Source organism: Tamandua tetradactyla, chromosome 6 (assembly GCF_023851605.1).
Source record: "Tamandua tetradactyla isolate mTamTet1 chromosome 6, mTamTet1.pri, whole genome shotgun sequence".
Classification (NCBI taxonomy): Eukaryota; Metazoa; Chordata; class Mammalia; order Pilosa; family Myrmecophagidae; genus Tamandua; species Tamandua tetradactyla.
The window spans coordinates 104,817,129-104,844,925 of NC_135332.1; the positions used below are offsets into that span (position 1 = coordinate 104,817,129).

Consider the following 27,797-nt stretch of genomic DNA (forward strand, 5'->3'; position numbering starts at 1 on the left):
ACACTTGCAATTTTCTGTTTTTAAAAGAGTAGCCATTCTAGTGAGTGTAAAATGGCGTCTCATTGCGGTTTTTATTTGAATTCCCTAATAGTTAATGATATTGAGAATCTTTCTATGTGCCTTTTGAGCATTTGTATATCCCCTTTGGAGAAATGTCTATTCAAGTCTTTTACCATTTAATGGGTTGTCTGCCCTTTTATTGTTGAGATATAGGATTTCTTTATATATTTTGCATATTAAATCCTTATTGGATATATGTGGCTTCCAAATATGTTCTCACATTCGCATCAAGTTTAAAGTAACTCCTAAGAAGTGATGAGATAAGAACCTATTGCCAATGCTCATGTGAAGGAATGCCTTTACTATTATTTATACTTGAATACACTTTATAAGGGATATTCATGGTGTTGGGTATTGATTTTTAATGGTGTTGGGTATTGATTTTTAATGGTCTTGGGGGCTATCCTTAAGGTTCAAGGCTCTAGGGCTGGGATGACAATAGGTTCAATCTTACATGATGACTCTGATCAGTTGATAGAGACTGCCTAGCACACTGTGTTGAGAAGGATTCAGAGGTTCAGTTTGAACCTAACTAGAAAGACTACTGGGATCAGTTTACACTATTTCCTGTGGATTCTGGAAGAATGACAGCACATGTGTGGTGCCTTTGCTGACCTCAGCTTACAGTATAATTTAGTGTTCCTTTTTAATATGTGAGAAAAAGAGATATTCCTTAACATTCACATGGGAATTTAAAAACATATTTGTTGGAAAAAAAACATTATTTAGATTTTCTGATTCTGTCTCTTTTCAAACTCTAGTAAGCTGATCATTTTAAAAGGAATGTAGTCAGTACTAACTATACAATTTGGCCTGCCATGATTCCTATTTGGATAGAAACAAGACTTTCAATCACAGCCTTGAAGCTGTGATTCAATTACCTAGCAGCATCCTTTCCTAACTAGATGATCCATACGTCTTCAACGAGTGGAAAATTCATTAGCCTCTTCAGTGTCTCTCCCTCTGCTCCTCGGCACCCCAACCCCATAGGATTCACTCTTCTCTGCCTCCAAGCTGCTGCACCTGGAAGGCCATCTGCCTTCTGGGATAACACCTGGTCCTATGCAAGCTATGATACTTCCTGCCTTCCTAATTATTCTCAAAATTGTGAATCTGTTTCCAGAAAATACATTACTGAATCTCTCCTACTAGCCTGGACCTACAAAGTAAAGGCCCTAATAAAACTTCCCCAAAAAAGAAATTATGTGAGCTATATTTTCTTATAATAATAATAAAATACAACTAGAAATTAATGTTTAAAAGTTGAAGCAACTCAGACTAATTGGGAAATACATACCCATAAAAGAAGACACATACACAGACACACACATCTAAATTACTTTGAGTCAAAATGGGAATCATGAAACAAATGCAGTCCTCTTTTTTGGGGGGGTGGGGCAGGTAGGATTACATAAGTGAAAATATTATATATTACAGCTTATGTAATAAGTCCAAAGCTGTATCCAGAGGTTGGTCAGTCCATAGCCTTAAATGCTTATATTAAAAAGGAAGAAATAAAATAAATTTGCAAAGGAGTTCCAGTTAAAAAGTTTAAAAGGGCAATAAAGTAAACAAAAATAATAGGAAGAAACTATAAAAGCAGGAATTAGAAACAATCATAATACAACAAAAAGCAAATCAATGATCTTTTTTTATTCCATTCAATGGGAAGGATTTAACAAAGATACCAGGAAAATTAAAAAAAAAATAAAAACCAAACAAACATTCTAAGAGATTACTTTGGATAATTTGTGTAAAGTTGGTTATAATAAAAACATGTTGTGCTGATTTGAAAGTATTATGTACCCCAGAAAAGCCATGTTTTAATCCTGTTTCAATCTTGTGGAGGCAGCCCTTTCTTTTAATCAATATTGTATGTGGAAACTTTTGATTAAATTATCTTCAGAAATGTGGCACTCCCAGTTATGGGTATGACATTTTGATTAGACAGAGATGTGACTCCACCCATTCCAGGTGGGTCTTTATTAGTTTACGGGCATTTTTTAAAAGTTGAAATATTTTACAGAAACTTCAAAAACGACTGAGCCAACAGGAGTTTTTGAGCCCAGAGCTGAGACAGATGCTGACATGTGGAGAACAGAGACCCAGATGTTTGGAGATGCTTGGAGCCCAGAAGATGTCTCCATGAGTTGTTAAACAAGCCAGAACCTGGAGAGAGCCAAGGGAAGCCAAGAGATGAAAGCCAGCCCCCAAGAAGCAATGTGAGGAACCCCCAAAGGAAAAGAGGCTGAAATAAATAGAGCCTAGGAGCAAGGGACAAGCAAGGGACCAGCATGTCTTTCCAGCTGACAGAGGTGATCCAGAAGTATTGGCTTTTCTTGAATTATGGTATCTTTTCCTGGATGCCTTAGTTTGGATATTTTTATAAACTTAGAGATATAAACTTGTAACTTTCCGTTTTTAAAAGTTCGTCCAGTTCTGGTATACCACATTCTGGCAGCTTGCAAACTAACACATACATGAAAGCTTAAAAGTCAAAATGTTGACTACAACTAAATAATTTTGCTTCATTTTTTTTCTGTTTCCCCACTTAATACCTTTAGAGGCCCTGTAATACTTTGATTGATTAAACTTTATTAAAACACCTCTTTGTTTTTTTTAAGCAGAGATGATGGTATCTGGAAATTACTGCCAGAATGCCTGCTATTCCAGTGCATGGCTCTAGGACACCCAATGACTTCTAACAAGCATAAGGATGCTAATGGAACCAAATTTTGAGATGTATTGGTGAGCTCTTAAGTGTCAAGAGAATTGACTCAGCTTAGTGAAATGCCAAGAGATAAATCAGCATGCTGCTCACATAGTGACCTCATAGCTCCATTTAAAAATCTTGTTGGAAAAACTGAGAATCACTTGAAATCACAAATGTGCTCTCTTTCCTGGTTGACACACTTTTGCAAATGTTACTGAAAGAGCTCCTCTTCCTCTTAAGTGCAAACCATTCTGAGAGCATCCTTGAGAATAAACACTGTGCTTACCATCCTTTAATGCAACCTGATTGCTCATCATCCCCTTGCTTTATCTGGTTGAGCTGAGGATGTGTAACATGTGGTTAGTCTTCAAAACGGATTCACTTCATATAGCTGTTGTCAACCTGGGTTAACTTGGTTTTTCAAGAAGAGAATTGGAAAGGGCCTTACAGAAAAATGCAGTGCCCCTCACTTGAAAGATAGATTGATAAATTAATCCACTGAACACACATATACTGGAGCCCTTTCATGTGCCTGGGCTGCAAAGCTGCCTGGGAACCATTTCCTATTGTTGAAGAGCTTGGACACTCATTACTATTGTATTGCCATTCCCTTGTTACATTTCTAATCACTCAGACTCATGGTGATTTCAGTTCAGCATGCAACATCATGTCCTTTGTAAGAGAAGAAATGAAGCTCCTTTCAAAGACATTGGTAAGTATAGAGGGGGCTTTTCAGTTATGCCAGAATGGCATGGTCACTGCCTATTATGGATTGAATCATGTCCCCACAAAGAACACCTATGAGTCTGCACCCCCAGTCTTGTGGCTGTGAACTCCTTTGCAAAGAAGGTCTGTGAAGATGTATTAGTAAAGTGAGACGAAAGTGAATCTGGATAGGTCTTAATCCATTATGACTAGAGTTCCTACAAGTAGAGGATTTAGACATAGGAGGAGACAAAAGAGGAGAAAGACCGCCATGTGATGGAGGCAAAAACTGAGATACAGACTGCCAGCAAGCCACTGCCAGAAGGAGACCGACTTCGGAGAAAGCATGATTCTGCCAATACCTGATTTTGGATCTCTAGCCTCCAAACTATGCAATAATTAATTCCTGCTGTTTACCCCAACTAGTCTGTGGTACTTTGTTACAGCAAAGCTGGCAGACTAAGATACTGCCAGTAACCTATAGTTTACCATTGAAAGGTTAGAAAAAATAAAATGCTATGTATAATGTTTATTCAAATGTACATGTGAAGATACACATATACATATGTATATATGAGCGCACACACACTAATAAATGTTCCTATATAGTTTTTTAAAAAACTGTAAGTGAATTTCTATGATGTAGGTGTTCTGGGCAGTCTCCTTTAAGTCTGGGAATCCCTGGGGAGGCTGGAGTCCACTTCTCATCTGGTCCCTGGCTGCAAAGAACAACCCAGAAGTCAGGAGCTCACCTTGCTGCCACAGCGTGAACTGGCTCCAGTCCCCCTTCTCCCTCAGGTTTTCATCTTCAGGTAGGAAGAGGCCTTTGGTTTTATCCATCACAGCAAGACCTTCATCACGAATTAGCTTCCAGTTTCTTTCTAAGGACTAGAGGGAAGACTCTGGTTTTATCAGACTGAAAATATACCTGGCAGATTACCTTATAATGACACTCAGCTTTCTGGTTTTTAGTAAAGAAATTAAAATTTGCTCTTATCTAGATTGCTTATTTCAATAGACTCTGGAATCTCTTTCCAAGGGTATTAAAAACAAAGCCCTCATATTTTCAGAGCCAGATTAATTTGCATCATAAAAATCTAAATAATTTCCAGAAACCTTAGGGAATGGTCCCCTCCACAACTTGTTTTTAAATTTGCCTAACTATTCTTTCAGTTACAAAAGAGTACGGATCTTCCTGATCATATCATATCAGTACCCTATAATAAACTGGAATACAAATCACTGACTTAATTTCACATTTCCAAAGAGTTCCTTATAAAGATGCCACAGAGCATGGCAAACAATCTCTGAAGGACACTGGAAATTTGTCTTTCGTCATTCGAACTAGTCAAGCCAGGGTCAATGACCAGTTATTGGATCGAGCAAACCACAAGACGATGTGGGAAGGTATTTTTACCAGCCCATGCCTGATGAGTTCATGATCCCAGGTAGAAGAATTGATGAGGGGTCAGGATGACTGGACAGGTGAATACTCTGAGATTGGAGTGGAAACACGGTACAGCCTCACCCAAATGCAGGGAATGTGTTTTATATGATGTTAATACATGAGGTTTATTAAAATACTCTAGAGTACAAGGTAGATTTTAAGGTTATTGACTTTATAATTCTAAGCCTGTGAAATCCATCATTAATTTGTGTCAAAATCTGTATCTGCTTCTGTCATCCGCCTGCTGCGGTTTGGTGGTGTACGATTATCCAAGTTCCGTGATCAGTCCAGCCACTTATGTCCACATCATTTATCCCCGGTGGGTAGTTCATATGGCAAGGCAAAGATTGTTTTCCAATAAAGAAAGTGATATGCAAAAGCCCTCATTTCTGACAGGTCCCCAGAATGAGAGGATACAAGAGTTTTGTCAAGAATCCCAAGATTATGGAAAGAAAAATAAAATGCACCCCTTGGCTTCTGCAGTATGTTCATGTCTTTTAAATACACCTAAATTGCCAATATGCACTATGGTTACTGTAACTTTTTCAAGATACTGGATAAATCTGTTAGATTTTTATTAGATTTTCACACAGACAAGGGGAAATTATCTCTCTGACACATGAAATTACTTTTCAAATGAGATTATTGGTGCTTTATACAGCAGGCTCTTTCGCTTTTAACTCCAGTATTTTAGAAGTTTCCTTCCTTCCTTCCCACTTTTCCTTCCTTATTTCCTCCCACCTTGCCTCCCTCCCTGTCCCCTCCCTCTTTCCCTTCCCTACCCTACCTCTCCCTTCCCTTCACTTCTTTCTTGTTTTAGGAGAGAATAAAAGTCTTTATTCAGGAGTCAGTCTACATTCAATTTGAGAGATATATTTGTGACTTTTATACAAGGGATTATTGAGGTAACCAGTAAAGGGTTGAAAATCAGGCTTAGGAAAGAGTTTTTATCATGTACCATGCACTCAGTGTATCTTTTTATTTTAATTTTAATTCTTTATTTAGAAATAATCTCAAACTTACCGATGGCTGCAAAAATACAAATCCTGCACAGAAAACTCTAACTCCACCAACACTTTGACCCATTGACTTTTTTTTTGTTTTTCTATTTTTTTAACATTTTTTATTAATTAAAAAAATTAATAAACAAAACATTAAGATATCATTCCATTCTACATATACAATCAGTAATTCTTAATATCATCACATAGTTGCATATTCATCATTTCTTAGAACATATGCATCGATTTAGAAAAAGAAAGAAAAAGACAACAGAAAAAGAAATAAAATGATAACAGAAAAAAAGATTATACATACCATACCCCTTACCCCTCACTTTCATTTACCACTAGGATTTCAAACTAAATTTATTTTAACATTTGTTCCCCCTATTATTTATTTTTATTCCATATGTTCTACTCTTCTGTTGATATAGTAGCTAAAAGGAGCATCAGACACAAGGTTTTCACATTCACAGAGTCTCATTGTGAAAGCTATGTCATTGTTCAATCATCATCAAGAAACATGGCTACTGGAACACAGCTCTACATTTTCAGGCAGTTCCCTCCAGCCTCTCCACTACACCTTGAACAACAAGGTGATATCTACTTAATGCATAAGAATAACCTCCAGGATAACCTCTCAACTCTGTTTGGAATCTCTCAGCCATTGACACTTAGTCTCATTTCACTCTTCCCCCTTTGGTTGAGAAGGTTCTCTCAATCCCTTGATGTTAATTCTCAGCTCATTCTAGGGTTTTTCTCAGTCCCTTAATGCTGAGTCTCAGCTCATTCCAGGATCTCTGTCCCACGTTGCCAGGAAGGTCCACACCCCTGGAAGTCATGTCCCACGCAGAGAGGGGGAGGGTGGTGAGACTGCTCGTCATGTTGGCTGGAGAGAGAGGCCACATCTGAACAACAAAAGAGGCTCTCTTGGGGGTGACTCTTAGGCCTAAATTTTAAGTAGACTTGACCTATCCTTTGTGGGGTTAAGTTTCATATGAACAAACCCCAAGACTGGGGGCTCAGCCTATAGCTTTGGTTGTCCACACTGCTTGTGAGAATATCAAGAATTCAACTTGGGGAAGTTGAATTTCTCCCCACTCTCACCATTCCCCGAAGGGGGCTTGCAAATACTTTTCCAGTCACTGATCAAATCACTCTGGGATTCATCGGGGCATCACTCTGGACAAACCAACAAAATCCCATGTCCTACCTGAGATTCCAAGTACTTATGACATTCAATTAAACTATCTACATGATTTATATTAGGAAATGCTCTAGTCAAAATATAAGTTTTGTAACAAATAAACATTTTTGCTTTAGTTTCACACATAAGGTGACATTTTAAAGTATTAATTATCGTCTATTTTTAGCACCCTGCAATAATGACATTCCTTTGTTCTTCCTCATGCAAAAACATTTTTAAAATGTGTACATTGTACATTTCACTTTTATTATACACTCTAGGCATTCCTAGATTATACCATCTCGATCTTTACCATCTAACTTTCTTTCTGATTTCATTTATGTCCCCAGCCCTCCTCCCTCTATCATTCTCACATGCAGCTTCATTCAGTGTTTTAACATAATTACATTACAGTTAGGTAGTATTGTGCTGTCCATTTCTGAGTTTTTGTATCCAGTCCTGTTGCATAGTCTGTATCCCTTTAGCTCCAATTACCCAGTATCTTACCCTATTTCTATCTCCTGATGGTCTCTGTTACCAATGACATATTCCAAGTTTATTCACTAATGTCAGTTCATATCAGTGAGACCATACAGTATTTGTCCTTTAGTTTTTGGCTAGTCTCACTCAGCATAATGTTCTCAAGGTCCATCCATGTTGTTACATACTTCATAAGTTTATTCTGTCTTAAAGCTGCATAATATTCCATTGCATGTATATACCACAGTGTGTTTAGCCACTCATCTGTTGATGGACATTTTGGCTGTTTCCATCTCTTGTTAATTGTTAATAATGCTGCTATAAACATTGGTGTGTAAATGTCCATTTGTGTTCTTGGCCTCGTATCCTTTGAGTAGAGACAGCATATAGATGGGTCCTGTTTTTTAATCCATTCTGCCAGACTATGTCTTTTGATTGGAGAGTTTAATCCATTAACATTCAGTGTTATTACTTCACGGGTAGTACTTTCTTCTACTATTTTGCCTTCTGGATTTTATATGTCATATCTAATTTTCCTTCTTTTTACCTTTACTCATAGTCTTCCTTTCTACACTCTTCTCCACACCTCTCTCTTCTGTCTTCATATCTGTCTCTAGTGTTCCCTTTAGTATTTCTTGCAGAGCTGGTCTCTTGGTCACAAATTCTCTCAGTGATTTTTTGTCTGAAAATGTTTTAATTTCTCCCTCATTTTTGAAGGACAATTTTGCTGGATATAGAATTCTTGGTTGGCAGTTTTTCTCTTCTAATAATTTAAATATATTATCCCACTGTCTTCTCGCCTCCATGGTTTCTGCTGAGAGATCTGCACATAGTCTTATTGGGCTTCCCCTGTATGTGATGGATTGCTTTTCTCTTGCTGCTTTCAAGATCCTCTCTTTCTCTTTGACCTCTGACATTCTGATTATTAAATGTCTTGGAGTATGTCTATTTGGATCTATTCTCTTTGGGGTACGCTGCACTTCTTGGATCTGTAATTTTAAGTCTTTCATAAGAGTTGGGAAATTTTCAGTAATAATTTCCTCCATTAGTTTTTCTCCTCCTTTTCCCTTCTCTTCTCCTTCTGGGATACCCACAACACGTATATTCATGCGCTTCATATTGTCTTTCAATTCCCTGAGTCCCTGCTCATATTTTTCCATTTTTTTTTCCCTATAGTTTCTGTTTCTTGTAGGATTTCAGATGTTCTGTCCTCCAGTTTTGAAATCCTATGTTCTGTCTCTCGAAATCTACCATTGTAGATTTCTATTGTTTTTTTCATCTCTTCTACTGTGTCTTTCATTCCCATAAGTTCTGTGATTTGTTTTTTCAGACTTTCAGTTTCTTCTTTTTGTTCATTCCTTGCCTTCTTTATATCCTCCCTCAGTTCATTGATTTGGTTTTTGATGAGGTTTTCCATGTCTGTTCGTACATTCTGAATTAATTGTTTCAGCTCCTGTATGTCATTTGAATTGTTGGTTTGTTCCTTTGACTGGGCCATATCTTCAATTTTCCTAGTGTGATTTGTTATTTTTTGCTGGTGTCTAGGCATTTAATTACCTTAATTAGTTTATTCTGGAGATTGCTTTCACTTCTTTTATCTAGGGTTTTCTTGCTGGATGAATTTGTTGTCTATCTGTTCTTTGACATTCTGTTCAGCTTTATCTGGACCTTTAGCTTAAGTTTTGTTTAACAGAGGAGAATTTTTCAGTTCTTGTTTTCTTGTTTCTTGCCCTGCTTGTGTCGTGCCTTTCTCCCACTCACACTTAGGAGGGTCTACTTAGATATTATAGACCCCAGCCCGATTTTCCCAGACCAAACTGGCCGAAAGAGTCACCTGCGTCAGTTTTCCCTGAGGGTGAGACCCAGCAGGTTGAAAGACTTTCCTGTGAAGTCTCTGGACTCTGTTTTTCTTATCCTGCCCTATGTGGTGCTTGTCTGACTGCAGGTCCCACCAGCATAAGATGATGCGGTACCTTTAACTTTGGCAGACTCTCCCTGCTGGGGGCATGGTGGAGACAGAGGAGAGGTTGTAGGCTGGTTTTAATGGCTTCAAATTACCAAGCTCTGGGGTCTGAATTCCCTGATGGAGGGATTCCACCTGAGTTGGGCTTCACCCATCCCCTGGGGAAGGCACAGGCTCCAGACAAGCCCCCAAAGAGCTCACTTCTGCCTATGCCTGGGGCAGTTGCAGCCTGAAAAGTCCTGCCACTGTATCCAGAGGCAGTCAAGCCTTTGTAGATACACAGCCACAAAAACCTCTGTTTCCTTCTTTTTTCCCCCCCCTTTTTCTGTCAGTCCTGCCCCCTTGGCGCTGGTGCAAAAATGAACAACCTCTGCTTTGATCAGGTTCACCTAAGCTGGGGGCCTATTTTTAGTAGTCAGAATTTGTTAATTAGTTCCACAATTGGCGTTTGATTGTGCCCAGTCCCTGCTGCTGGCAAAATCCTTTCCTTTCCCTTCTGGGAAGCGGCCTGTGGGGGAGGGGCTCTGGCCGCTGCAGCTTTGGGAACTCACGGTTCAGGGGGGTGCTTGCAGCTGGTCCAGCTTGACCCATTGACTTTTAATATAGTCTACATTTGTTGTTTCATTCTATCCATATACCTATAAATACATGTATATATGTATCTACATATGTATCTGTCTATCTTCCTATTTATCTATCTACTTACCTATTTATTTTCTAAGCATTTGTGAGTAGGTTATATACATCATGCTCGTGAACACGTCATATTTCCATACATATTTCGTAAGAACAGTAATATTTACTTCTGCAAACACCTCATGTGCAGTTATCAAGTTAAGAAATTTATTATTGACATATAACTCACAGTCTAGATTTCTTTTCTTTTTGGGGTGGGGTGGGGTGTGGTAGTGCATGGTCCGGGAATCAAACCCAGGTCTCCCACATGGAAGGTGGGCATTCTACCATTGAACCACCTGTGCACCCTATATTCCATTTTTTATCCCATTTTATTTTCTTTTGATAGCTGATTTTAGTTGCATCACTTGAAACAACTGATCTTTTGTTACTGAAATAGGGCACAAAGACCCGGGAAAAAATGTGGAAGTGACTGCCTCACTAAAAAAAAAAAAAAAAAAATTAATTTGACTTAATAACAGGCTGTCTTGTGTATGTGGGATGCTGTCATTCCTGGCCTCCTCCCTGCTCCCTACCCCCAGCCTTCCCCCAGGAAGTGCTGCCAAGGTACTTTTCCAAGAGGAGTAATAATTTTTTTTTTAAAAAAACTTTGTTTCCCCTTTTCTACATGGCATTCAGATGTTAGATGACAGAATGATGCTCAAGAGGAGTAAATTGGTACTGGATGGATTTCCCCAGACCCAGGTATTAAACATGTGTGCTAGGTGTCCATCGACAAATGCCCAATGCTGACCAAGCCTGTGCAGATCTCCAATTTGTTTTCACTGTAAGACAGTCACAATCTGTTTCTCTTTGGATCTCACTATGTTAGCATGGCATTTTAGAGACAGAAGTGTCCATAGTTTTAATCTAGTTGAAATTTTTTCACTTTAGGGGTGGTAAAGTGACTACTGGAGAAGTTAAATATCTTAATATCTCATAGTCTAGCCCTGCCGTAAACTCCTTGATTGTTCAAAACATAGGAGAGAGGGTCCCCATTCCCCACGGGGCTTTCAGGCTGCCTCTGCAGGGTGCCTAGCTCCCTGTGGTGGGCTTGGAGTTCTGCTCCCCTCTGGAGCCCACCATATGCGCGGCAGAAGGGCATGAGAGCAAGTGTGGGGCTCCCAGTTCCTGCGCACTGTGGTTACTGGGCATGTGTTAGGGGCCGGCACCCGTGAGCCAAGGGAGAAGAATGTGCTCCCACGGTGCAACGTGCAGGAGGCACATCTTAAAGACAGTTCACATCCTCAACAAGTGGGGACAATGGAGGACCCAAAAGATCGCCCCAGTTCAACCTGGTGACATACGGATACACGTATGACAATCACGACCTTCTGTGTGCTTAACACAAACATTTCTGACCAAGGTAATGACTTCGGGAAAAGATGTCAGAATCACTTTTATGGGCATTAGAGAGAAATCTAGGGCTGGAAACTTGGGAATGTTATTTTTAAGCACAAACCAAGAAATCACATTATGTAAAATTCACCTGGTCACTGGAGATAAAAAACCAAACAATTACAAAGGACTGTGTGTGTGTGTGTATTTGTGAGAGAGATAGATAGAGGGAGGCAGAGGGGGAGAGAGACAGAGAGAGAGAGACAGAGAGAGAGAGAGCAAGAGAGAGCAGTGGGGGTAGGGGTGAGGGGATACAGGAATATCACTCAGTTGGCAGAATGAGCAAAGAATCCTTTTCATTAGGGAGTTCCATCAGGAACGTGAAGGCTCATACAAGGTAGGTAATGCCTACATTTTTATGGGTCTTGTCAGAAATTTTTCTTCCTTGATCTTAAAGTCATCTACTTCATACAAGTGAAAAGAGAAACTGACGGGGCTCGTATCTGATGACCCAGAAAACAACAGCTTCTAATCCACACTCCTCCTTGTGGCTACACACAGATTAGGAGAAAAGGGATTTAATGGCGGTTTCAGCGCCACAGGGCTCCACAAAGCCATCATCAGCATGGGACTGTTGAGTTAATGCTCAGCTATACTAGGTACACCAGTTATCTACAAATTGACTTCACAGTTTCAAGCCTCATTAATACTCGCCAATTCTCCTTGCTCCAAACTCTCTGCTGAGTTAAGGACAATTTTCCCACCTTCCCAGGCATCTTGCTCATTGTACTTGCATGGTGTTCTTTTCTCTTCAACAGCAAATTAGGGGAAGTCCTATTTTTTAAGTCTAGTCCTAAAATTGACCTCTTGTAGAAACTTTTTCTTTAGAGGAGTAAACTAAAGTCAAACATCCTTATTTAACTATTTTCCTTATTAAGATTTTTGTTCAATTAAAAAACTACACACAGAGTTTGTTTTAAGTCAATTGTTATACAGGTCTTATAATGAAAATGGCAAATTCTTCCCAAATTCTGAGTCCAGCTCCTAGCTAATTCTTTAAAAAAAATTCTTATGGTTTTTACCTCCTTAGGGCTAAATAATACGTTCATGTTGCTGTTTCTTGATGTATTGACTTAGACATTATCTATTATAGAAGAAAGAGTTAACAATTTGTTGCCTTCTCTTCTCTCCTCTCCATCCTCTCAATACAATTAATCTCATAAATCTTTCATAAATCTGGTTAAATCCATATTTAGGTTTTAGGATATTATGACAATGCGGTATCCTACACAGTTGAGTTGCATTGTAATGATTAAAATTCATTCCACCTGCAGCATAGCTGTTTCTCTTGCCCCCTTCTTTCTCAGCTTTTTCTTCCAATGCTTCTATCACTATGTCTTCACTAGTTCTGACATCTCTTGATACCATCCTACCCTTTGCGAAACAAGTCATATAGTGTCTTTCTTTCTGTCTATCTCTCCTTCCCTATCCCCCCACCCCCTGGCCTCCGTTCTTTCTCCTTTTTTCTGAAGATGGCCCTACAGTAGCCAACTAACTGTCTGGTTCCAATTTGGATCAGCGGCTGCCTAGGCTCGCTGGACAACTGTCATCAGGGAACTTCCCTAGGCATCTGCCTGGGATTGGGTTCCCGACTACTGGATCCTAGTTGTTCCTCAGAAAGGGCACAAACAAGTTAGATTGAATTTCCAGAAATATCTGAAGCTATTGATTGAAGACTTGGCTGTGTACAGAGAACTCTAGGTAGTACATTTTTTCCCCTAGAATTTTGAAAGTATTGAGCCATTGTTTTGTTTTGTTTTGTTTACACTTTCAGTGTTGCTGTTGGGGAAACTGATCCTTTTAGAGGCCTTTTTAATTTAATTTTTTTTCTTCTGTAGAAGTTATAAAAGAATCAGCATCAGAATCAACATCATATAGTGCTTAGGAGTGCAAAATCTGGAGTCAGACAGCCTGGTTTGGAAACCCGACTCTGCCACTTCATTAGGGATATGATTTGGGGAAAAATAGTTACCCACTCTGTGCTTTAGGTTTCTCATCTATTAAAAGGGTAAAAATACTAACACTGCTTTCACGGAGCTGCTGAGATGATTAGTTGTGTAAATAGTACCTGTCACATAATAAATGTCCTATATAAGTGTAGCTGTGAGGAGGAGGGAGGACTGTACAAAATTCCCTTTCCTTCCAGTTCCATGAAATTACATGACAACATAGCACATAAACTGGACACTCTGGTTCCCTTCAACATGAAAACTCACTTTTTCAATTCTGGACCATCTTCTTGCTTTGTTTCTTTGATAATTTCTTTTCTTCCACTTACCCCCTAATCTTTCTGGAATTTCGTTTGCTTGAATGTTGGACATGTTAGACTGAGTTTCTAATTAACCCAGCTTTTCTACTTTCCATCTTTGTCTTTCTGCTTTACCTCCAGGGATATTTTCTTGACTTAACTTCCAATACTGCCAACAAATTCTAATTCTCATTTCTGTGAGCATACTTTTTAATTTTCAAGAGATCTTCCTTGGGCTTTGACGGTTCTTTTTTCTTTATAGAATCCTCTTTTGTTTCATGCATACATTATTTTCTTATTGCTCTAAATATATTAGAGGTATATTATGTTTTAAAATTTGCCTCTGCTCCTGCTTCTTCTGTTTCCTCCAAACTATAACATCCTCTTCACTTGTTTTATTCTTTAATCTTTCATGCTAAAGCCTTCCTCAATGTTTGGTGATCCTTGGCTGCTATCCTATAAAACTGGGATATGCATTGGAGGCTCCTATGAAAGGACAGAGCCTCTGATTGATGGGCCTCATTTCCAGGCACCTTAGTAAGCCTGGTTTTTCACTGGAGATCCTAAAATGTCAGTGTTGTTAGGCCTATTCTTTGAGGCCACTGAGTCCTTCAGTTGCTGCCTTAACAGGTGCCTTAACTGCCTTCTCTTTGGAAGCCCCTCCTGCTTCAATCTCTCAGGTTTTAGCTTTCTTAGATCTGCCAAATCAGCACTTTTCCTGATTTCTAGTTTAAAAAAAAAAAACCTGCTGACATTTTTCATCTATTGTTGTCTCCCCTTCTGGTTTTGCTTGTTTTGTTTTGTTTTTTTAGTTTTTTTTGATTTGTAGGTTTATAGCATTTGTCTTTTATTTTTTTTAACATTTGTATGCTTGTATTATCATTTAAGTGAGCTATCAGCGTGGGAAGAAGGGAGTTACACACGTGTGCAATCTGCTTGGTTAATTCTTCCTCACTCCTATTTTCTATCTAGTTCTTAACAGTTGATTGTGTTGACCGTTTATGTTCTTTTCTCCTAGACTAGAAGAACTTGTAAGATGTAAACTGACCTTCTAGTGAAGTTTAGGAAGAGAATTCTACCAGCTCTCAAAGGCCTCTACTATCCCCTCAAACGTGTCAACAATATCAAGCTCAAAGTAAAGATGGGTTGTAGGTAGGGACATGTAGTAAAGAGACACAGAAAAGTAAGGAAAGATTCTCAGCACTATAATCTCCATTTTAAATCAAACTCTGCTAAGCCATATATTGATTTATTTTCAACCTCATTTTTTTTTTTGCCTCTTGGCCTATACACTTTCTTGCATTACTTGATTGGTATACACCAATTTCATGATGTGCTCAGATAATGATAAAACTGATTAGGAAGCTTGAGGCTTGGTATGAAATCACTTTAATTTTGTCTTAATCAAGCAAAATTGGTCTCACTGAACTTTAAATATCTTCTTCTGTGTAGAAAAATAAGACCCTTCAATGAAATTTTTTTGCTGAGGCAGGCAGTAAACATTGCAGATTGCTAGGCTAATGGCGTTCTAAGCAAAGCCAGTATTGCAGATTCAGGTTAAAAAATCTAGCTCCAGCTAAGGATGTGAATGACAGACAGTATGGGATCAGGAATAAATTCACATCAAAATGGGAAAAACTAAATGCATAGGAGCAAAATACAAACATAGTTGTGGAAAAAGCAGGAAGAACTATGTTTTTATCATGTGAACGAAAGGTGATACAAGAACTCTTGGTGAAGGGGTAGGAGAGAACTCGGGGCTCCTGAGAATAACATTAACAAGATAAGGTGAGTTACTTTGTGATTAGCTTTTAAGAAAACAGGTCATTGAGAAAATACAGCCAGGAGCTGTTGAGAAAAATCCCAGGGATGCGTATGTGCCTTGAAAGGTTTTGACTCTAAATTAAGAGAAGTTATGTGGTCAAAGACTATTCTAGGCCAAGTTTATGCATTAAATTGGAGTTAGAGTGAATTGGTAACAGTGCATTAATATAATATATACCAAATTTCATCTAACTGGCTAGGCATATGTTTGTTATACTTAGGACCTTTTAGGACCTTTTTGTTAGAGAGAAAATCAACTCATTTAAATTTAATCCAAAACATGCCTCTACTTTACATCAAATCAATAAGACAGGGGTAGCAGAATACCCTGCCTTTGCAGGAAATCATGAAAGGTGGTGGGGGGAAGAGTGGGAGGGGGAGGGGGTGCAGCAGGGCTTGCTTCTCCCAAGTGCAGACTGAGGTTATAAAGTCACATTATAGTGAATGTGATGTTCTCACAGAAAATTCTCTTTGCAATAATTTTTTTTTTAACTCATTCTTTTCACATGGGCAGGCACCGGGAATCAAACCCGGGTCCTCTGGCTTGGCAGGCAAGCATTCTTGCCTGCTGAGCCACCGTGGCCCACCCTCTTTGCAATAATTTTAATAAAACCTCTGAGCAAATGAGTAGCATTAAAGAAGCGATCTTTTACTGGTCCTAATGCATTTTGACTAGACTGCCTTGTTTTTCTAGTTTGGATTAAAAGATAAAGGAAAACATCTGTCATTTCTTTTCCTTGCTGTAGGAAAAGGGTAACATAAGGTGCTTAGGGACAAGGGAAGTGTTTTAGAGAATTGAAGTTTGCTCTTTCTAGACAGTGGAAGAAAAATGGTTACTTTCCCCAGGAGAAAGGAGGAAAGATAGTCCTGGCTGCCCGCCCAGGAGTCACAGCTATGAGCCAAACCACTGAAGTCCCTAATTCAAGGGGCTGAGTCTGAAGAGGAGCTCTTCTGGGTATATGTAAAATCAAATACTTGATAAATAGATAAATGAATTAAATGTGTATGCTTGTATGTATATTTAAGATATTGAACAGTGTATATGTTTATTAAGACATTGAATATAACCTTCAGGTTCAGTTTGTAATTATTCAGAAATATCAAGCACCGTACTGTGAGTCTCCACAAAAGACAACAGATAAAGCCAGTTTTTAGACATTTTTTTTCCCACGTTGACAAATAGTGAGAACCCACCAATTTTCCTTTGAGAACGAAAATAGCCTTTCAGTTTGAAATAACTTAAAGACCATCAAATTTTTAATTCTTTTGATATGCTACCACATGTTAGAAATTATTCATTTGCTCCTGTAACTTCCACCAGAGTGAGCTCTTATTGAGGATTCACACTTAAACCACACAGAATATACATGAGGTTTTTTTTTGAGTCTACAGAAACTTTGTAAGAGAAGAGACAGTGGGGGTAATTACTTTGAATTTAGAGATAAAGAACTGAGGCTCAGTGAGGTTAAATGACCTGCCCAAGGGGTCAGAACCAAGAGCACAACTTGTGATTAAAAGGAGCTTCTGATGGTGAAACGTTTAAAAATGTTCACCTTTGAATCCGATAATCACCAAATCCCTGAATTTTCTGGATTCCCATTGTTTCAATTGTCATTTTTAGTGAAAGCATCATTGGACTCCAAAAAGGTTAATGCTTGATTTAGAAAAATAGGATTAAACTATTATGTTAATCTCAAGGAGTTGCTTTCAGCCTTTCTTTACACTATGATACTTAGTTTTATATTAAACCGCTAATCCTCTCAATTCACAGCTAATTCCCTATAAAATCTGACATTTCTTCTTTCTCAATCCATTCTGTTTCAAAAGCAGTTCAGTGGAAACATTCAAATATTTAATCACATAGAAAGAAATGTTGAACTACCGATGCATTACTCTGTAAGTCTCATTTTCAACTATGTGGTATTATTCACACACAATGGATTTCTTGGTTAAGAAAGCCACAGTCTGAAGGAGGATGAGGATGACATGTCATTCTCGCCAGTCATCCCTATTCTCTGTGCTGCCCGATTGGCAAAGCATTATCAGGCACCCCTCCAAACGGAATAAAACTACAGTATGAGAAAAGGCAAACTCAACTGTGATGCTACTTGTTTACATCAGAGCAGCTGTACCGAAAATCTCAGAGACAGACACAAGGGTTTTCCTCCTTTCCAGCAATCAATGCAAAGAGATGTAGCAGGGAAAACAAACACCAAGGGGATATTGTAAACTACGATTTTCAGTTTGCTACAGGCTGTTGCAGTTTCAGCCTGATGATTGCAGCTTGAGTGGGTGCTTAATGACTAATGTAAATTAGTCATGGAATAGTGTGGATCAAAGAGCTAATCTCAAAAGGGGAAGAGCAAAACTCTTAAATTATGGGGGCTTTTGTCTGGTTAGAAGAGCACTTTCCTACTCCAACCTAGTAAAGACCTTAATCAATTTATGTTTCAATTTCTTTGGGCCTTGATATTTGTGACTTTGGAAGTGATCTATTACATCTGAATGAAAATAATCCCCTAAGAGAAAATCCCACTGGAATATTTTTCTCTAATTTTTTCACTGAGTTGCATAGCCTCTTAGTTCAGTGCAAAGAGCTACTAAACGGCAAGTTACACAGTGAGGGGCTCTGTGACAATTCAACAAAAGGTAAAAACAGATGATGCATTTTACCGAATACTGTCTCATGTCTGCAAGAAAAGTGTACTTTCTGCAACTCGCTGGTACATAAGAGAATAATTTACATGAAAATGTGCTATCCGTGATAGTCAACAGTCACATAAAGGCCAGATTCTGGGTAATTAGTCTAAAAGGATTTCGGCCATACATGGCAGGTTGCTACAAATCCTGGATGACAACCCATAATCCATAGTATTCTAATCTATCATTTGAAAATGGAAGTAAGTCTTGTGAACGCTTGTCAATCAAATGGTCAATGGCTGGAGGGGTTGGTTTCCTCACTGTCCTTCACAAACGGTAACCATGAAATTACTTTTCTTAAAAAAGTTAAATCAGATACAACAATAACTTTTGTGCAAATAAAGGTAGTTAGCAAAAGTAAAGCACGATCACACAGCACAGAGTTTTAAACACAAGGTGCCCCATGCTCTAGGGACCCTGTGACCGATGGTCAGGCCTGATTTATTATCTTCTTTTCTAATGCAGAGCTTCCAAGAGGTAGGACTGAAATCAAGAAGCCCAGGGAAATAGAATTTTGAAATAAAAACATCTGATTGCCATACATGAGAAACACCTAGGATATATGAGCAGATAGCCTAATTCTGAGGGCAGTAGTGGGGTCCTGGTAAGGAAATGGGCTTTGAGGAAAAGGAGACCTCAGCTCAAATCCCAGCCCTGTCACCGCTAAATATTGGATCTTGGGCAAGCTTTTTAACTTCTCTAATTCTTACTTTGTCTATATGTAAATGTGCAAAATAGTATCTATCTTGCAGAGTTGTATAAGAATTAAAAATATGATATGTAAAAGTCCTCACTACACTGTTTGTAAATAGGAGGCATTTAATTCACGATACCTGTCACATCATTAATATTTAAATAATACACAGTATTTCAAAATTGTCTTTCCGGGTGGGCCATGGTGGCTCAGCAGGTAAGAATGCTTGCCTGCCAAGCCCGAGGACCCGGGTTCGATTCCCGGTGCCTGCCCATGTTAAAAAAAAAAAAAAATTGTCTTTCCAAGTCATTTTTTATTGGAAGTTTGGAAATAAATTCCTATGAAACAAGGTAGTAAATAAATTAAAATTACAAATAATAATAACAGTATTTACTGAGCACTTTCTATTTACGTATTTGATCTTCTGAACAACCCACAGAACAGGTACTATTGCCATGTGCATTTTGCAGATAATGAAAACAAAATACAAAGAAGTGTTGCTCAAGGTCTTTCTTAATGTCACACACCTAGTAAGGTAGGAGCCAAAAATTCAAAACGAGGCAGACTCTGGAGACTGTGCTCTTAATTGCGCCACTATATTGCCTCATTGATGATTAAATTAACTTTCACCCCCCACAATCCAGAGAAACCTGTTCACTTATAATATACCTGAAGTATATATTCTGTCATAGTTTAACAGATTTATTGATGCATAACTTGCATATCCTAAAATTTACTCAATTAAAATTTCCAACTCAGTGTTTTCAGTTTATCCACAGAGTTTTGCAATCATCACCATAATCTAATTCTAGAACATTTTCATCAACCCAAAAGTAGCAGGCAGTACCCATTTCCACTTCTCTCAGCCCTTGGTAATCTCCTATCGACTTTCTGTCTCCATGGATTTGCTTACTCTGGACATTTCATATAAATGGAATCATACAATAGGTGGTCTTTTGTGTTTGGCTTCTTTTACTTAGCATAATGTTTTCAAGGTTCACCCATGCTGTAGCATGTATCAGTACTTCATTCCTTTTGATTGTCAAATAATATTCCATTGCATGAATATACCATATTTTGTTTATTCATCAGTTGATGGATGTATTTGGTTGTTTCCATTTTTTGACTATTACGAATAATGCTGCATTGAACATTTATGTACAAGTTTTGTATGAACATATGTTTTCATTCTCTAGGATATATACTTGGGAGTAAAATGCTGGGTCATAAGGTAATGCCACGTTTAACTTTTTGAGGAACCACCAAACTATTTTCCAAAGTGGTTTTACCATTTTACATTCTTTTTTTTTTTTTTAATCTTTTTTTTAATCTTTTTTTATTAATTAAAAAAAGAATTAACAAAACAATTAGAAATCATTCCAATCTACATGTACAATCAGTAATTCTTAATAACATCACATAGTTGCATATTCATCATTTCTTAGTACATTTGCATCGATTAAGAAAAAGAAATAAAAAGACAACAGAATAAGAATTAAAACAATAATAGGAAGAAAAAAAAAAACAAAAACAAAAAAACCTATACCTCACATGCAGCTTCATTCAGTGTTTTAACATAATTGCATTACAATTGGGTAGTATTGTGCTGTCCATTTCTGAGTTTTTATATCCAGTCCCGTTGTACAGTCTGTATCCCTTCAGCTCCAATTATCCCTTCTCTTTTTTTTTTTAATTAACGGAAAAAAATAAATTAACCCAACATTTAGAGATCATACCATTCTACACATGCAATCATTAATTCTTAACATCATCACATAGATGCATGATCATCATTTCTTAGTACATTTGCATTGGTTTAGAAGAACTAGCAACATAACCGAAAAAGATATAGAATGTTAATATAGAGAAAAAAATAAAAGTAATAATAGTAAAATCAAAACAAAACAAAACAAAACAAAACAAAAACCTATAGCTCAGATGCAGCTTCATTCAGTGTTTTAACATGATTACTTTACGATTAGGTATTATTGTGCTGTCCATTTTTGAGTTTTTGTATCTAGTCGTGTTACACCGTCTGTATCCCTTCAACTCCAATTGGCCATTATCTTACCCTGTTTCTACCTCCTGCTGGACTCTGTTACCAATGACATATTCCAAATTTATTCTCGAATGTCTGTTCACATCAGTGGGATCATACAGTATTTGTCCTTTAGTTTTTGGCTAGACTCACTCAGCATAATGTTCTCTAGGTCCATCCATGTTATTACATGCTTCATAAGTTTATCCTGTCTTAAAGCTGCATAGTATTCCATCGTATGTATATACCACAGTTTGTTTAGCCACTCTTCTGTTGATGGAGATTTCGGCTGTTTCCATCTCTTTGCAATTGTAAATAACGCTGCTATAAACATTGGTGTGCAAATGTCCGTTTGTGTCTTTGCCCTTAAGTCCTTTGAGTATATTCCCAGCAATGGTATTGCTGGGTCGTATGGCAATTCTATATTCAGCTTTTTGAGGAACCGCCAAACTGCCTTCCACAGTGGTTGCACCATTTGAGATTCCCACCAACAGTGGGTAAGTGTGCCTCTTTCTTCGCATCCTCTCCAGCACTTGTCATTTTCTGTTTTGTTGATAATGGCCATTCTGGTGGGTGTGAGATGATATCTCATTGTGGTTTTGATTTGCATTTCTCTAATGGCCAGGGACATTGAGCATCTCTTCATGTGCCTTTTGGCCATTTGTATTTCCTCTTCTGATAGGTGTCTGTTTAAATCTTTTTCCCATTTTGTAATTGGGTTGGCTGTCTTTTTGTTGTTGAGATGAACAATCTCTTTATAAATTCTGGATACTAGACCTTTATCTGATATGTCATTTCCAAATATTGTCTCCCATTGTGAAGGCTGTCTTTCTACTTTCTTGATGAAGTTCTTTGATGCACAAAAGTGTTTAATTTTGAGGAGTTCCCATTTATTTATTTCCTTCTTCAGTGCTCTTGCTTTAGGTTTAAGGTCCATAAAACCGCCTCCAGTTGTAAGATCCATAAGATATCTCCCAACATTTTCCTCTATCTGTTTTATGGTATTAGACCTAATGTTTAGATCTTTGATCCATTTTGAGTTAACTTTTGTATAGGGTGTGAGAGATGGGTCTTCTTTCATTCTTTTGCATATGGATATCCAGTTCTCTAGGCACCATTTATTGAAGAGACCGTTATGTCCCAGGTGAGTTGGCTTGACTGCCTTATCAAAGATCAAATGTCCAAAGATGAGATGGTCTATATCTGAGCACTCTATTCGATTCCATTGGTCGATATATCTATCTTTATGCCAATACCATGCTGTTTTGACCACTGTGGCTTCATAATATGCCTTAAAGTCAGGCAGCGCGAGACCTCCAGCTTCGTTTTTTTTCCTCAAGATGTTTTTAGCAATTCGGGGCACCCTGCCCTTCCAGATAAATTTGCTTATTGGTTTTTCTATTTCTGAAAAATAAGTTGTTGGGATTTTGATTGGTATTGCATTGAATCTGTAAATCAATTTAGGTAGGATTGACATCTTAACTATATTTAGTCTTCCAATCCATGAACACGGTATGCCCTTCCATCTATTTAGGTCTTCTGTGGTTTCTTTTAGCAGTTTTTTGTAGTTTTCTTTATATAGGTTTTTTGTCTCTTTAGTTAAATTTATTCCTAGGTATTTTATTCTTTTAGTTGCAATTGTAAATGGGATTCGTTTCTTGATTTCCCCCTCAGCTTGTTCATTACTAGTGTATAGAAATGCTACAGATTTTTGAATGTTGATCTTGTAACCTGCTACTTTGCTGTACTCATTTATTAGCTCTAGTAGTTTTGTTGTGGATTTTTCCGGGTTTTCGACGTATAGTATCATATCGTCTGCAAACAGTGATAGTTTTACTTCTTCCTTTCCAATTTTGATGCCTTGTATTTCTTTTTCTTGTCTAATTGCTCTGGCTAGAACCTCCAACACAATGTTGAATAATAGTGGTGATAGTGGACATCCTTGTCTTGTTCCTGATCTTAGGGGGAAAGTTTTCAATTTTTCCCCATTGAGGATGATATTAGCTGTGGGTTTTTCATATATTCCCTCTATCATTTTAAGGAAGTTCCCTTGTATTCCTATCTTTTGAAGTGTTTTCAACAGGAAAGGATGTTGAATCTTGTCGAATGCCTTCTCTGCATCAGTTGAGATGATCATGTGATTCTTCTGCTTTGATTTGTTGATATGGTGTATTACATTAATTGATTTTCTTATGTTGAACCATCCTTGCATACCTGGGATGAATCCTACTTGGTCATGATGTATAATTCTTTTAATGTGTTGTTGGATACGATTTGCTAGAATTTTATTGAGGATTTTTGCATCTGTATTCATTAGAGAGATTGGTCTGTAGTTTTCTTTTTTTGTAATATCTTTGCCTGGTTTTGGTATGAGGGTGATGTTGGCTTCATAGAATGAATTAGGCAGTTTTCCCTCCACTTCGATTTTTTTGAAGAGTTTGAGGAGAATTGGTACTAATTCTTTCTGGAACGTTTGGTAGAATTCACATGTGAAGCCATCTGGTCCTGGACTTTTCTTTTTAGGAAGCTTTTGAATGACTAATTCAATTTCTTTACTTGTGATTGGTTTGTTGAGGTCATCTATGTCTTCTTGAGTCAAAGTTGGTTGTTCATGTCTTTCCAGGAACCCGTCCATTTCCTCTAAATTGTTGTATTTATTAGCGTAAAGTTGTTCATAGTATCCTGTTATTACCTCCTTTATTTCTGTGAGGTCAGTAGTTATGTCTCCTCTTCCATTTCTGATCTTATTTATTTGCATCCTCTCTCTTCTTCTTTTTGTCAATCTTGCTAAGGGCCCATCAATCTTATTGATTTTCTCATAGAACCAACTTCTGGCCTTATTGATTTTCTCTATTGTTTTCATGTTTTCAATTTCATTTATTTGTGCTCTAATCTTTGTTATTTCTTTCCTTTTGCTTGCTTTGGGTTAGCTTGCTGTTCTTTCTCCAGTTCTTCCAAATGGATAGTTAATTCCTGAATTTTTGCCTTTTCTTCTTTTCTGATATAGGCATTTAGAGCAATAAATTTCCCTCTTAGCACTGCCTTTGCTGCGTCCCATAAGTTTTGATATGTTGTGTTTTCATTTTCATTCGCCTCGAGGTATTTGCTAATTTCTCTTGCAATTTCTTCTTTGACCCAGTCGTTGTTTAGGAGTGTGTTGTTGAGCCTCCACGTATTTGTGAATTTTCTGGCACTCTGCCTATTATTGATTTCCAACATCATTCCTTTATGGTCCGAGAAAGTGTTGTGTAAGATTTCAATCTTTTTAAATTTGTTAAGACTTGCTTTGTGACCCAGCATATGGTCTATCTTTGAGAATGATCCATGAGCACTTGAGAAAAAGGTGTATCCTGCTGTTGTGGGATGTAATGTCCTATAAATGTCTATTAAGTCTAGTTCATTTATAGTAATATTCAGATTCTCTATTTCTTTGTTGATCGTCTGTCTAGATGTTCTGTCCCTTGATGAGAGTGGTGAGTTGAAGTCTCCAACTATTATGGTATATGAGTCTATTTCCCTTTTCAGTGTTTGCAGTATATTCCTCACGTATTTTGGGGCATTCTGATTCGGTGCGTAAATATTTATGATTGTTATGTCTTCTTGTTTAATTGTTCCTTTTATTAGTAGATAGTGTCCTTCTTTGTCTCTTTTAACTGTTTTACATTTGAAGTCTAACTTGTTGGATATTAGTATAGCCACTCCTGCTATTTTCTGGTTGTTATTTGCATGAAATATCTTTTCCCAACCTTTCACTTTCAACCTATGTTTATCTTTGGGTCTAAGATGTGTTTCCTGTAGACAGCATATAGAAGGATCCTGTTTTTTAATCCATTCTGCCAATCTATGTCTTTTGATTGGGGAATTCAGTCCATTAACATTTAGTGTTATTACTGTTTGGATAATATTTTCCTCTGCCATTTTGCCTTTTGTATTATATATATCATATCTGACTTTCCTTCTTTCTACACTCTTCTCCATACCTCCCTCTTCTGTCTTTTCGGTTCTGACTCTAGTGCTCCCTTTAGTATTTCTTGCAGAGCTGGTCTCTTGGTCACAAATTCTCTCAGTGACTTTTTGTCTGAGAATGTTTTAATTTCTCCCTCATTTTGAAGGACAATTTTGCTGGATATAGGAGTCTTGGTTGGCAGTTTTTCTCTTTTAGTAATTTAAATATATCATCCCACTGTCTTGTAGCCTCCATGGTTTCTGCTGAGAAATCTACACATAGTCTTTTTTTTTTTTTATTTTTTTTATTTTTTTTTTTTAAAGGAAAGACAGAGAGAAGGAAGGAAGGATAGAAGGAAGGAAGGAAGGAAGAAAGGGAAACATCTTTAAACATTATCTTGTTTTATTGTATTCTGTTTCTCCGTTTTTGTTACATGGGCTGGGGCCAGGAATCGAACCGAGGTCCTCCGGCATAGCAGGCAAGCACTTTGCCCGCTGAGCCACCGCGGCCCGCCTCTACACATAGTCTTATTGGGTTTCCCTTGTATGTGATGGATTGTTTTTCTCTTGCTGCTTTCAAGATCCTCTCTTTCTCTTTGACCTCTGACATTCTAACTAGTAAGTGTCTTGGAGAACGCCTATTTGGGTCTAATCTCTTTGGGGTGCGCTGCACTTCTTGGATCTGTAATTTTAGGTCTTTCATAAGAGTTGGGAAATTTTCAGTGAAAATTTCCTCCATTAGTTTTTCTCCTCCTTTTCCCTTCTCTTCTCCTTCTGGGACACCCACAACACGTATATTTGTGCGCTTCATATTGTCCTTGAGTTCCCTGATACCCTGTTCAAATTTTTCCATTCTTTTCCCGATAGTTTCTGTTTCTTTTTGGAATTCAGATGTTCCATCCTCCAAATCACTACTTCTATCTTCTGTCTCTTTGAATCTATCATTGTAGGTATCCATTGTTTTTTCTATCTTTTCTACTTTGTCCTTCACTTCCATAAGTTCTGTGATTTGTGTTTTCAGTTTTTCTATTTCTTCTTTATGTTCAGCCCATGTCTTCTTCATGTCCTCCCTCAATTTATTGATTTCATTTTTGAAGAGGTTTTCCATTTCTGTTCGTATATTCAGCATTAGTTGTCTCAGCTCCTGTATCTCATTTGAACTATTGGTTTGTTCCTTTGACTGGGCCATATTTTCAATTATTTGAGCGTGATCCGTTATCTTCTGTTGGCGTCTGCGCATTTAGACAGATTTTCCTGGGTATTGGATCCAAAAGTTTGGAAGATTTTTCTGTGAAATCTCTGGGTTCTGTTTTTCTTATCCTGCCCAGTAGGTGGCGCTCGTGGCACACGTTTGTCTGCGGGTCCCACCAGTAAAAGGTGCTGTGGGACCTTAAACTTTGGAAAACTCTCGCCGTCTGGGGGGTTCGCTAGCCGAAGCGGCTTGAGCCGGCCCAGGGTCCGAACGCAGGGAGGGTTGCTGGTTGCCGCAGCCCGGGAAAGAAACCGTCCGAATTTCCTAGTCGGCCCTGGGCGACAAGCGTGGCAGGAGGGCGCCAGCGGCAGCGGCCTGCCCGAGAGAGTGCACGTTCCCCGGGAGTCACGGGTTTGGAAGGGGCCTCCCCCACCCGTCACTGTTCTCCGCGGCCTGGGGATTTCCGATCCAATTCTCTCAGTTGGTCCGGGGGGCTGCGCATGGTGTGGGCGCCAGCCGCCTTGGTTTCAGGGGACCGCCTCTCCAATTCTCCCAGCCGGCCCGGGAAGGGGGAAGGGAGTAACTCCGGCCGCTTCCCGCCCCGCCCGGTGAGGCCCACGCGCCTCGGCGCTCTCACCCGAGCTGCTTCTCTCAGCCAGCCAGCCGTTCCAGGATGGGGTACGCTGTCTTTTTTATCTCTGTTGTGGCTTTGGGCACTTTCTGTATCGTTTCTACTCCCCTAGTAGCTGTCCTGGGGAAGAAACTAAGATCCGCACGTCTTACTAAGCCGCCATCTTCCAGGAAGTCCCCCCATTTTACATTCTTGCCAGCAATGTTGGAGAGTTCCAATTTCTCCACTTTCTCGACGACACTTACTATTGTTCATCTTTTTAATTATAACTATTCTAGTGGGTATGAAGTGGTATTGCACTGTGGTTTTGATTTGTTTCCCTAATGATGAATGATGTTGAGCATCTTATCATGTGATTATTGGTCATTCCTATAGATAAATGCCTATTCAAATCCTTTGCCCATTTTTAATTGGGTTAATATCTTTTTATCATTGAGTTGTAAAAGTTCTTTATATATTGTCTCTACAAGTTTCTTATCAGATATATGACTTGCAAATTTTATCCCTCATTATTTTTTTTGTAAGCTACATGGCGGGGGTCACATTTCATTCTTTTTTCACGTGACTATCTCATTATTTCAGCACTATTTGTTGAATTTTTTTGGTGGGGGCCGGTGAGGGAAGTGCACAGGCCAGGAATCAAATTCAGTTCTCCTGCATGGCAGGTGAGAATTCTACCACTGGACTACCCTTGTACCCCCTATCCCTAATTTTATGGATTTTATTCTTACTTTTTTGATGGCATCCTTGGAAGTGCAGATATTTTAATTTTGACAAAATCCAATTTACCTATTTTGTCTTTTGTCACTTGTGCTTTTGGTGTGGCCATTGTCTAAAATGCCATTGTGTAACTCAATATGATACAGACTAATTTCTACGTTTTAAGTATTTTACACT

General features: G+C 38.3%; 1 protein-coding gene across 8 annotated transcripts in view; it reads right to left on the reverse strand.

The window, feature by feature from the left end:
* The window catches only part of ASPH (aspartate beta-hydroxylase), a 272,195-nt gene that overhangs the window by 32,681 nt on the left and 211,717 nt on the right, over positions 1 to 27,797 (reverse strand). For all 8 annotated transcript variants that reach the window (XM_077166854.1, XM_077166851.1, XM_077166849.1 and 5 more), the window contains one exon: positions 4,231 to 4,366. In XM_077166854.1, coding sequence (XP_077022969.1) covers positions 4,231 to 4,366 — 136 coding nt within the window. The remainder of the gene's footprint in view (positions 1 to 4,230; positions 4,367 to 27,797) is intronic.